The 12,571-nt window shown below is 38.1% G+C and overlaps 2 protein-coding genes across 6 annotated transcripts in view; both read right to left on the bottom strand.

The window, feature by feature from the left end:
- The window catches only part of LOC107217405 (regulating synaptic membrane exocytosis protein 1), a 1,749,170-nt gene that overhangs the window by 1,368,190 nt on the left and 368,409 nt on the right, over positions 1 to 12,571 (bottom strand). The window lies entirely within an intron of this gene.
- LOC124295522 (THAP domain-containing protein 5-like) lies at positions 5,794 to 7,252 on the bottom strand. 4 transcript variants are annotated; one of them, XM_046745895.1, is made up of 4 exons: positions 7,180 to 7,252; positions 6,721 to 6,963; positions 6,478 to 6,653; positions 5,794 to 5,932 (listed from the first exon to the last, which is right to left on the bottom strand). In XM_046745895.1, exons 1-4 carry the CDS (start codon positions 7,239 to 7,241, stop codon positions 5,922 to 5,924), a joined length of 492 nt encoding a protein of 163 aa, XP_046601851.1. In that variant the 5' UTR covers positions 7,242 to 7,252; the 3' UTR covers positions 5,794 to 5,921. The 4 variants fall into 4 exon arrangements, with proteins under 4 accessions (XP_046601851.1, XP_046601850.1, XP_046601853.1 ...); XM_046745894.1 differs by lacking the exon at positions 5,794 to 5,932 and adding an exon at positions 6,159 to 6,274; XM_046745897.1 differs by lacking the exon at positions 5,794 to 5,932 and adding an exon at positions 6,168 to 6,274 and having other exon boundaries at positions 7,082 to 7,248.

Here is a 12,571-nt window from a genome sequence, read left to right as displayed (position 1 = left end):
AGCACCAGATTCCCAGGATCACGTCATGATGCTAAAATTTGGATGCAGTCACCTGCGCGCGATCTTATGAAGCTGTGTCACAGGCAAGGCGAGAGGCAAATATGGTTGTTGGGTTAGTAATTTCGGAATCAGCATGTAAATTTTATTGTTTCCTTCTCACAAGGTATATATTCCCAATTTAATCTACCTATCTTACTATCTAGGTGATTCAGGCTATCCTTTGGAACCATGGCTTTTAACACCAATACCGAATGCTCCAAATGGATTACCTGAGTATATACATATATGCCGCTGCACATTGTAGTGCCCGCTCAGTTATAGAGCGATGTTTTGGTGCACTCAAATCGGTATGGAGATGCTTGTCACATGAGAGTTTGTGGTCAGAATAGTCAACAGTTATGAAATCAATTTGGCGCCAATTATTCTCATTGTCGTTTTATATTTTTTCTGCTTCAGCAACGTTTAATAATGTACGAGCCTGATATGCGGGAAGAATAATCAATGCTTATGCCATGTTGCATAATATGCGTTTGCATTATCGAATACCATTTGAAGAGATCGCCGAGGAAGATTCCGCACAGGCTGATGCTATATGCCAGCACCCGGACCTTATATTGCTGAACCTCTTGAAGAAAGAGCACGCCTTGCTGAGGGACGCCGTGTACAGCAGCAACTTATACAAGACAACTCTATGCACTTGTATTTGGCGGTGTATATGTGACTTCGTGAAGAATCCGGAAAATCATACGAAATACAGTAGCGCTCAAAAGTATTTTGACAAAGGTAGTAATTGAGTTAATCACATGCAAGAATAAACTACAAAAATCAATAATATTATTTGTTGAAACAAATTCGATGTTCTATATAATTGTTAAAAATGAACTCTCGATTACTCGAAAATGAAGTAGAAATGAAGAAAAGTAAGAAAAATAATTGATCAAAGTAATAACGAATGTTATATTATCAAAATACTTTTGAGCACTATTGTATGTATGTGGTCAGACTTGATATATATATATATATTATACCATATCTTTGGCGTTGAAATGTCCTGTACATAAAGAAAATTGTGAATAATTTGTATTTTTTTAAATGAGGAAAAGCGTGTGAGTTGAAACTTGTATTGCTTTCTTATAGCCTACTCCATTTCATCTATTTCTCGCTATGAAAAGTAACTTTTGTGATTTACTCTACGGCTGACCGTGTTCTGAGGTTTCCATGGCAATCCTACGGAATTTAATAAAAAGCGAACAAAAAAATGTGCATAACAAGTCAAAAATGATGGGCGTGCAAAAAAATAATTCAAAAAATTAAAAACTTTATTCAACCTGAACTCATTCGGCGTTTTTATTTTCCAACTCAATTTCTGAGCATGTCATATATGCATACACAAACAAATCCATGCACGCACTTTCACTCAATATTGTTTCGAACTTTCTATATTTTGGGCACTGGCACAAAATTCTTAAAAACAAAACCAGGTCCGTGTGAAAAAAAGAAATTATACATAATAGTTTCATATTATTAAGAATATAAATTTTAATGCGAATATGATCGGGATTAATTGAATCCTGTCATCGCTACCGCTATCGAGTTGAAAGCCTGGCATATCTGCCTCTTCACTTCTAACTTCTCATTCTCCAGCTCCAGTCGTTTGGATTCGTTATTTGCAGAAATTAGCATCGCCTGTGACATTCTCTGAAAAATGTAAGTACAAATATTTGCACAATTCCACTGGCATAATAATTTGCAGATGGATTTATTCATATACAGTTTAAGCAAAAGTACCTCAAGTATTTCGTTCTGCTTTTCTTGCATTTCAACAACTGTCTTAAAGACATTATCTTTTCGCCTGGTTTCTTTCTTGCACCGGGAACTGACAGGGCGTGTGGCTGTTTTTATGTTGGGATTGTCTGCTGAAATGATGGGTGTGACTGTGTGTGCGATGATGATGCTATGCCTATGCCATCATCGCTGCAGACAACATCTACAAATATTTTTGGTTGTGAAAGGTGCTGTAATTTATCAAATTCTTGTACATTCTGTATAGTGAATTCCTTCTCTTTTCCTATTGCCGTGTCTGATTCTACGAATAAAACACATTGCTACATCGTCATATCATAGATCATTATTGTTAGTAATACACGTTCGGGACATACACTTACCAATTATGCTGTTTTTCGCAACTATGTCGTACTCTTCGAATACCAATATATGAGTAGATATCTCATTCAACACTGACTCGTCTGCTTCCAGCAGTTGTATAATTGCAGACTGAAATATGTACACGAATAAAAATGTTTGGCTTTTCAATCATTTAAATGGAAGGGATTAACTTGTATACCATTCATGGGGACTGAGCTGAAGCAGTTGATCCGATATAAATGAGTTCCTTTGTCCAGCGTTAAATTAAACTTACTTTAATACTATCAGTTATTTTCGTTTACTCACGCACATTTTCCAAATTATTTGCCACAATTTTGATCTCTTCTTATACTCGGTATGTAATCTATCTAAAAGAGTATCTTCTGTAACCAATTTTTGTATTTAACCTTCTCATTGCATACCATCTCTTCAGGCATCGAATCAGGGATCCAGCACCCTTCTGTTGCAGCAGGTCCTATCATTCCGAGGATCATCAAATCTTCTTCCGAGAGGGTATTGTATTCGATGGGAAAATTTCCAGTTTTGAGGCGGGCATTTTTAAGGCCGACAGCCTTGGCTCTGACTCGAGTTTTTATATCCTTCCAAGCCTAAAAAACGCCATAACAACTGCTCTTCAAAAACAGAGTTTCCACCGTCACAAAAATCGGAGGTTTTGAAGCGAGACTGCATTTGAACCAAGGTAAATGTAATCTGGTTAAATTTTAGTCTCGTTTCAAAACTTTCATTTCAGTCCTGGTAGAAACTTGGTGAATGGGAATAAAAAAATTTATCAATTATCGTTTTATCTATAAGAAAATTACACTAATTGCAAATAACCAGTGATAAAAAAATCAACGTTTTTATAAGGAATGAAGGTTTTCGAAGTTTACTCACTTTCTGCCACTGAATTTGTGTTTTTTCAAACTCTAAGGAGTTCAATTCCCGTGTGAGTGCCTACCATAATTCATCTCCTTTTTCTTTTCCTCGAGCACCTATAAGCCGTCCTGCTACAAACTCTCTATGGTTATGTATATATTCGATCAAATATTTCCTTTGTTTATTGTTGTGCTTGTGGGAACGTTTTGCTACTTCAGTAGGACTATAACAAATCCATGTTCATATCAATGTGACATCATAAAACCTGCCGTTATCATCTTATAAATATGCTTAGTCTTATAACGTCTTATAACCGATTTTTCTAATAGCAATTTTGTGAATAAATATAGCTAACAGAAGTAACACACCGAACAATGAAACAAAACTTTTCTAGAGATCATAACTAAGGTTATGATCTCTTATATATTAATATATACGTATTATTTCATTACTTATGTATTAATTTCATGTAAATATTAACCTCATATATTATTTCCGCACTTACTTCATTTTGCACGTTGATTCTTATGTTACAAATCTCGAAATCACAAAAAATTTAATAGCTTATTTATTCTTATTGCAAACAGCAATGTAACCTGAAAAAACTATGTTATATTGCCGCGCATCAGGTCCCCATTCTTTAAGAATGGGGAGGTTTAAACCACGGTTTCAAGGCAACCATTGGGCCGGAGAAACCGCTTGCTTGTAACGCCTGACGCAAAATAGCACTCGGTACAGAATCGCTTTTCATAATAGCGGCGCTTTCGCAAGCGACCTTTCGTGTTGCGTCGCTTCATATCGTCCCTTCATTGCGCCTAGTACAGAATCGACCCCCTGGTGAGTTGGTTGGTAGTTCCTAGCTCTGGTCTGAACCCATGTTGCGTATCTGGAAGAATCTTGCAGCAGGCATCCATTCTGTTTAGTATAATTCGTTCAAACCATTTACCCATGATGTTGAACAGTGTAATCGGCCTATATGAAGTTGGCTCGTTTACTGGTTTTCCGGGCTTGTGTAGAAATATACACAACTCGGATAAGACAGCTTTTGTGCATGCTTTTTAGATGTTGTGCGCCAAATTTGTCTGATCTGGGAGCTTTATTGTTTTTCAATTTCTTTCGAAGTTCTTCTTGTTTCTCGGTCATTGGTGGTTCGAAACGGTTTGGACGGCGCTCGTATTATAGACCAAGGAATAGAGCAGAAAAAGACTGATTCTGTAACAAAAATAGTATCTGGAACCTACTTGTGTCATTACACGAAAGATAGTCCGTACTTATATTCTGCCATGTTTTGTACATGCAACTACCATTCATTAATTTTTTATAAACATTTAAGAGCAGAAATCGTGTTTCTTTTTTAGTTCAATACTAACCTATTAATTTCTCACCTATTTCGCAGCACGTTAACGCAAATCAAAATATACCTTTCGTAGTACAATACTTTTACTTTTGAAATATGCTTGGGCAATTGAAATCGGACAATCCGTAGAGCGACCAGGCACGCTGCGAGACAGTGCATGAAATAATTGTAACTGCAATTACGCAAAAACTAATTATCCGACCACGCTTGTGTTGTGTACACATGAAGTATCTATCAAGATGTACTATCTTGCGGAGAGCCTGCGCTACAACTTCAAAAATGTGAGAGTTATGGATTTTTGAATAACGGTGATTTTTTCGGTTTTTCTCCGTTAATAATAATCCGATCGAGTTGGTTTGGCACTCATTTTCTTCGTATTTTTATTCTCTACAATTTGTCTGTTTAGAGCATCGCGATTGTTTCATTCGATTTCATTTCATAAGCGAAAAACTAAAAGAAAAACACGATTTTTGGCTCTTAAATGCTTATAAAAAATTAATAAATGATAGTTGCGTGTCCAAAACATGGCAGAATATAAATACGTTTCGTGTAATGGCACAAGCGGTATCCAGATATTATTTTTGGCACGCAAAATTCACTATTTCTTGTTCTATTACTGTTGTTTGTGAGGTTTCTATTTACATTGCTTTCGGGTACGATTGTTGCGTCGATTAACAACTCTGATATTTCTTTTTGGGCAGTTGCTCCCTCGAAGAAGGCTACTCGGTTATCCGGCCATTTTAAAGACTTTGGTACAACACCTGCATGGCAAGTCCACTTTTATGCACCATTTACAAACAACAAAAGTAGTTTTTTATACTGCAACGTATCGGTTACCCGACATACTCGTACTGGTAACCGAGTACACGCATGATAGATCAACATGAGCAGAACAACCTCTACACACGACGAGGAAACAACACAGGGATTATAAACTGGGTATATAAGGACCACGCTGAGTAGCACCAGGCAGCAGTGTTGCAGCATATAGCGGACCTGACTCAATAGCCAGATAGTAGGAGCAGTGTTCCAGCATAGAGCGGGCCTAACTCGATATCCAGATAGTAGGAGCATCACTGATATATATATACACTGGATTGGATATTACCGTATACTCTACGTGTAAGCTCGTGCGTCCAATTGAACAATTTAATTTCCGCCATCTTGTACAGAAAGTTGTCACAAAATGCGCGCTAGATTTGAACTGCGTAATATATGCTATTTAGGTCTAACGATATATTCGTCACACAAAAAAGTTTTTGACGAGTAAAATAATGTTTGATACATTAAATGAAGAACAAATCATTTTTTCGAAGGTATGTTATTATTTACAATTATATGATGTAAAATATCATTAAATAATATGACGAAAAACTTGTATTTAAGCGTGATTTTTCTTCATGTTCAAAAGAAATCCTCAATTCTAAGAAGTTTCCGTCCATTATCCTCTATCCTATGGTGGGCTGAATTCCATACGGATTATTCAAAAATTTGTATAACACTAATTCAACCGTTAGGGAATCCATTTACCATCCATTGATCATCAAAGTGGAGCTTAAGACATGTGAAAAAAGTTTTGAATTAAATTATATCGAATTGGGTGAGTAAAAACTTTATTCAAAAATATGGAGAATAAAACATTCCTTGCAAACGTTAAGGCATTTTTATAGAGTTGCGTGCGATAAACCACAACCGTAATATAATTAGTAGTATCAATCCACAATCCATTCACATGAAGAAAAAGTTACAAGCACAATCAAAAGAAAATAAAAAAGATGTACATATCTGAGCATGCGAATCAGGTACAAATGTGTAGGTGATCATGTAATTTGGTTACATTCACTGTGGTGGGCCGATCGGATTCATCCTGAAATTCGGTCTGCTGCAAGTTTTCACCTACAGATAAGTTACTAATAAATAACGACAATGGAAATACACAGAAATGTGTCACACACGATTTTTCTGTAACAGAGCACTTTATAATCTGTAGGTAATTAACCGCTTCGACGGCATTGACGCAATAGTGCATCACATCAACGTGTCTTTATGCACACTGAGTTTTCTCTGACCTAATAGGGATTAATAGTTTCAGATCTCACCAAATAACGTTGGGATACTGCCTTTTCGTAAAGTTATATAATTTTTACTTTTCTTCTGAAAGCAAGAGAGTTCAAAGTGGTCGGAACACAGAAAGCTATCACTTGATGGAGACCACGGTCCAATGTTTATATTTGCGATCCATTGCTTCATAATATCAGGTTCATCCAATGGGAACCTACATAACAAGCAAAGTTTAAATTTATTAATTCACACGTTATGTTGCATTGAGTAACGGTACTTACTTGAAGAATGAATAGCCACGTCCATATTCCTTTAATCGGTGACAAGATGAACACTCTGATTTTGGGATGTCAAATATAGTTGGTACACTGTTTTTTTTCAATGTAATTAGGAATCCTGTCCTATCAAAGCAGTCATTTGTAAAATGAGCTGAACACAATGTGCTATTTCGGTTTGGCTTCCAGTCCTTCCTCTTCATTTCTTCTAACCAATGCTGAACGCGCAACACATCTTTCACGGGAAATCTACATATCGAATTATAATTTAATCCCTGAGTCAATAATACTCGAGTTTTCAATTTCAATTATAATAAGATCGGTTCATAATTCAAATATTGTGAATTTTTACTGACAAGATTCGTACGTTATAATACTCGTTAAATATAATTAGTAAATACTTCGTATGCTGACATAACCTCTGCAAGTTATCATTTGCAGAACGCTTCAGCGTTGTATACTCACTTGTGAAATGATCGCCCACGATATTTTGATTGCTTTGTTTTGCAAAAAACGCAGGTACTCATTGTTACCTCAATAAGTGTAATTTTCCGTCGCAATCGATTATATACACATGCATATATCACGTATATATATATATCTGAAGTGACAAGAATCTGTACAAAATGGCTACCGTTCAATTGGCGTGACGGCACCACGCTTAATCCAATCCAGTGTACATATATATCAGTGAGGAGCATTGTTCCAGCATAGAGTGGAGCTGACTCGATAGCTAGGTAGTAGGAACATTGTCGAGCATAGCGCCACCTGACTCAAACCGTAGGTACAGAAACAGACGAGGCAAAGCGCCCACCTGATTAAAAAAGGGGAAGAGGATAGAAGGCGATAGTGGATAAGCTAGTACAGCTCCACATTTAAAACATAAATTCTTGTAGAACCGAAATAATTTTATGTTATTTTCTTTTGTACTATTTTTGTTTTTCAAAACGACTTATTATTATTATGTTAGATATACGATTAATATTCATTGTACATTGAGTGCATTACCAATTAACCACGGTTGTTTCCTTATCCGATAAGTAGAATCTCAGATAGCTTAGGGACTCAGCGACGGTGACACTGCATTACACTTGGCATCGTTGTAACAACCATGACCCAGTCGTGATATTGTGTATCCCGAGTCTGATTGACAGCCGCGGCAACCCACCCTGGAGTGTGGCGCATATCGATAAAATAAAGAGCAGGATCGATGAGCACAGTAAATTCAAACCCTGCATCGTTGGAGGGACCATGGCAACGGCATTAGCGCCCGAGACCTTGGATTAGGTTAATACACAAACAACGGCCGTATTCTAGTCCTAGTTGTGGGATAGGCGACAAAGGTAACCCCTTTGCACGTTGAGGTTAAACTAAAGAAGTATAGGGTTTTTCTTTGAATAGGGAATACCTATCTTTCTTGTCCCTATTCCCTTGAGATAGCCCTCATTTAATAAGCAACTAGGGGCTTCGCCCTGCGCGCTTCGCGCGCCAACCCCACCTCAGCGCTACGCGTCGCGAGCGCTCGGCGCAGCACGCCTTACTATTTCCTTATACATTGGCTATTAGACACGTTAATTCATTTATGCTGATTGGATGACAGGTCTGCAACTGTTGATTGGTTGTTTTCGATCAACCCGACATTGCTATTGGCTCCCTACGCAGGTCTGCTCAGATTGTTTTCGTAAACGAATCCACTCACGTGTGCAAAACTCCCGATGCCATGCAACCCCAATTGCATTCGGCGACTTATTTTGCTACAGTTATTATTTTCAGATTTTTTTACGTATATCTACATATAGAGATATAGAGTCTACTGCGTCTGGTTTATAAATACAAATAATTGATATCAATCCTTTTTTTTTAAATAAATTCATTTTACATATTTCACTTTAAATTGATTTCGAAGTTGACTTCGAATCTCATTGATTGATGAAAAATTTCGATCTTCTCCTTCGCTCCTCTCAACTCAGAGTAGATTTAATTGTTTATTTGCGATACTTCTATATTTTCAGATACTGCCCCGTCATCTGAAACGATCAGAGCTGCTAGCTCACCACAGGTTGGCGCATTGTACCGCCGTCTATCGTCTTCCTTGAGTGCAATAAAGTTTAATCTCAACAGGCTTTCTCCCTTAACAAATCGCTCGTACATTGTTTTGAAATTTGCTGCATAAGGATTGATATCTATTATCAGTCTACCAATAATTTCCAACAGGTTTGCTCTTCTTGCGTCGTTTTCTCTCAGCGCTAGCTGAGCTTGTGCGTCGTAGATGTAAATTTGTCTATATCTCGCTCGGTTATTGTTTGCGGTCTCTAGACATGTAGATATTTTGTAACTTGTAACAGTTGAATTTAGCCGCCAAAGCAGTGACTACGGGACTCAGTAATAGGTAGGTCCGCAGGGAGGGGGGCTTTCACCTAAGCGGTTATATGACATATGTACGGGCAATCGATCGAGAAGTGTAAGCGAGAGACGACGGGTTAGCAATCGATCGAGAAGTATAAGCGGGAGACGACGGATGAGCGGTCGATCGTCATCAGAGTGCACTCTAAAATTAAGAAATCATAACGAACGAATAAATACTACCGACGAAAAATGAAGTAAAACGCATACGGATTCTATTGCGAGAACGAAGGACTCGTAGCAGTGGCCCATCTTTTACGGATTCCCGATCAAGGAAAAACCACCTAGATATGACGGACGAGGGGATTCAAATTGGCCGGGCACGGAATTAGCGAGCGCAACTGAGAAAATGGAAACTGGGATTTCAAGAATATCCCCAAAGACACGCTTATGATAAGTTTTATATTCTGAGCTGTACTATTTTATCTGTAATTTTACGAGTATGCCGTGTATGGAATTGTTATTGTCCTAAATGTCGGCCGTGCCCATTTTATTTATACAATTTATTTACTATTTTCTCTCATATTTATACATTTCTTTTATTCGGTTTCCATATAGATGCATGTCATTCGGTCATACCGACATCCGAAATTCCGTTTTAAATAAAAACAATAAAAAACAATAAAAAGTAAATTGATAGCGGATGATTTTCGTTAATTGCGAGAGGCTCCGCAGTTGAAGTAAATCTTGGTCGAAGCAAACCGCGAAAACGAAAAGACCGTTACAAACTCACATCCCCGATTATTTTCATCACACATGGTCCTGGATTCTCCAGATCTGCCACGGTACAATTGAATGATGCAAACGCAATCGCGTCATTATATGATCGTATATGTTGTCTGAAGTGTCTTGATACTTCGTCATTCCCTTCTCGCAGACGCTGAAGTACATCAGGATATTCCGTTAATGGTGGCAATGTTATTTTTCCTCCATGACAGCAATTATTTGCCACCCGTCCTGTTTCATATTTGAACTTTTCTGCATTGCTATATTTAGATTTTACTTTCATTTCACCCATGTCTAGTTGCTCCACAGCTTTGAAAATGCCTTTTTCAATACCCCCGTTGTAACGATGCTCAGCAATGATTGGTTCACTATTCATTGCTTCCACTCGTTCTCTGTTTCTGTCTAATTCCAGCCTGTCTCTGCTATCTTCTATTGTTTGGCTGAATACAAAAAGTTCCTTCTCCATCGATGTCAACGTATCACTGTCACTTAATATTTCATCACAAACATGAATTTCAGATACGTTATTCTTGCTCATAAGTCGTCGATACACTTCTTTTTCGTCTGTAGTTTCACTGCTCGTTGTCTCTTGCTGTCCACTTCAATTCCTTCTATGCTTACTTTTCTTTTTTTCATCAATCTAAGCTTCTGTTCTTTGGTTAAAAATTGGTGTTCCTTCTCCATTGATATCGATCTATCTCCTTGACTTGCTGAATTATTTTTGCTACCGCTCGGCCTGTTATTCTCCGAAATCACCTTCCTTATATTATTTTTTTCGCTATGTTTGCGTTGCTGTTCACTCCGCAAAACACCTCTTTCTCTTGTGGTCAACATAAATCCTGGTAGTCCTCTTGCCTGGTTATACGAATATTTGTTTGATATTATTCTATGGCTTATTTGGTTATTCGCACTTACAATTTTATTTTCCTTACTCTTTTGTGATACTTCCGACCATCCACCATCTTCATTGCCTCGTCTGCTGATTGAAACTCCTCCTTTCTCCATTGCCATCGTAAATCCTGGCTGTCCTTTTGACTGTTTGGTGATATATTTAGATTAACTATCATTTGCTTGTTACTTTTGATACTTATTACTCACTATCTGAATTTGATTTTGGTTCTGCAAGACATCAAAGTGTCCACTGTCTCCGTCGTCGGTAACGAGTAGCGAGAATTGTCTTTTATCTTGGGATCTGATTCGGCGTGGATGAATTTATTCTCCGCGATATACGATTAAACATGTCTTCAAAATGTCCGCAGCTGCAGCTAATTCTGTTTCTCCTCCGTGAATTCCATTTTTATTCATATGTGATTTGTAATCACCAGGTGACCTAATAACAGCACCGTTTGATTCATCACCTGTAATAAAACCCGCAAATGTAGACCAATCATCCACTATATTTGAAACGATACTCAGTCTCACCTCTCCGTGTCGATCTTGAGTGCCGTATACACAATACGCCAGCGCGCGAAAAAGATAATTCCCGTCGGGAATCATCTTGATAATTTTTGTTTGCATGTGCATTTTTGCGTGTCAGAAACAGATACCTATAAAGATATTTGTCAAAGACTGTCATAAACAGCCGATGACAGCTGTCAAAGGAAGTTTTGTTTGCTAGATGCTTTTTGTTTTGTTTTCGGCATCTTACTCCACCGCCAACTTCATGCGTATACTATTCTTATTGTAATCTTTTTTATACTATTGTTACTATAATTTTTTTTACCGGTTCATTTGTTCAGAACTTTTTTATTAGATAGAGAGATATCATTACTTACATCTTTCTGTAGTGAACTCACAATCGATGCACTTTCCACGAGCAGAGCAGCTCATGAGAAAAGCCCCAAAAGTTACAATACACATGTGCGGGAAAAACTTTCGCGCATTGGTAGCGCTGTGAGAAAAAGAACTTCGCACATTGCTAGCGGTGTGAGTTAAACCTTTCCACATTGCTAGTGGTGTGCGAAAAAGGTGGTCTCGCTTTTATCCACGGTTACGCATTTCGCAAACAGCTGTACGAGCGCCATCGAAGAAATAATTTGTCACTCTTTGCCGTGCTCGTCATCCTGCCGGGATGAAACAATGTTATTCTTTTCATTTGATATTCCTATGTTTATATCTCGTATACTATTATGATGATATTGCTTTTTTCATCGGATTTCAGTTCCTGTTTTAGGTCGGGGGGGGCTTCGCCCCCCGACCTCCCTACGTAGGTTTCGCCCCTTGACCCCATCAGGGACTTTGGCCCTGGTCCCCAACGCCATGCACAGTGGTCTGTTAGAAATCAAATCGCTTTTTCAAGACTTCCGGACTTTTTCATTCTTTGACTGGTTTCATTGTCTTATTTCCGACTTTTCATTACAGGTGTAACAAAAATTGAGTTCGATACACGTGCGAAAGTTGTCCATGACTAATTCGTGTAAATGCGTCACACGCGCCCTTCGACTAGTCTCCGGGCTCGTGTTGCGCTTTCATGCTCGTGCGAGCATTGGCACCTTCACGCACTGATATCGACAAACACTATTAATTGCTCCATATTGTTTTTCTATTGTAAGCCTGTTCTTCGATGATTCTGAGCCAGTGTTCTTGTTTGTATTCTCGTATTTGATTACTTCCGCCTGCTTAAAGTTCTTGTAAGTGATCTACCCAGATTAAGTCGTTAACTCGCTTATTACATCGTACATACTCACACGGTTGAGTTCGCGGATGGAGAGTTGAATCTTGTTTGCCA

The sequence above is a fragment of the Neodiprion lecontei genome, chromosome 7 (assembly GCF_021901455.1).
Source record: "Neodiprion lecontei isolate iyNeoLeco1 chromosome 7, iyNeoLeco1.1, whole genome shotgun sequence".
NCBI classification, from domain to species: domain Eukaryota; kingdom Metazoa; phylum Arthropoda; class Insecta; order Hymenoptera; family Diprionidae; genus Neodiprion; species Neodiprion lecontei.
This window is presented reverse-complemented; position numbering and strand designations above follow the sequence as displayed.

What these genes read in the sequence shown, in the direction of transcription:
- LOC124295522 (XM_046745894.1), bottom strand. Translation starts at nt 7,241, where the DNA reads ATGAGTACCTGCGTTTTTTGCAAAACAAAGCAATCAAAATATCGTGGG. An exon ending in CGTGGCTATTCATTCTTCAA is followed by an intron (nt 6,654 to 6,720) that starts GTAAGTACCGTT and finishes CTTGTTATGTAG; the next exon opens with GTTCCCATTGGATGAACCTG. An exon ending in CAGTATCCCAACGTTATTTG is followed by an intron (nt 6,275 to 6,477) that starts GTGAGATCTGAA and finishes ACTTATCTGTAG; the next exon opens with GTGAAAACTTGCAGCAGACC.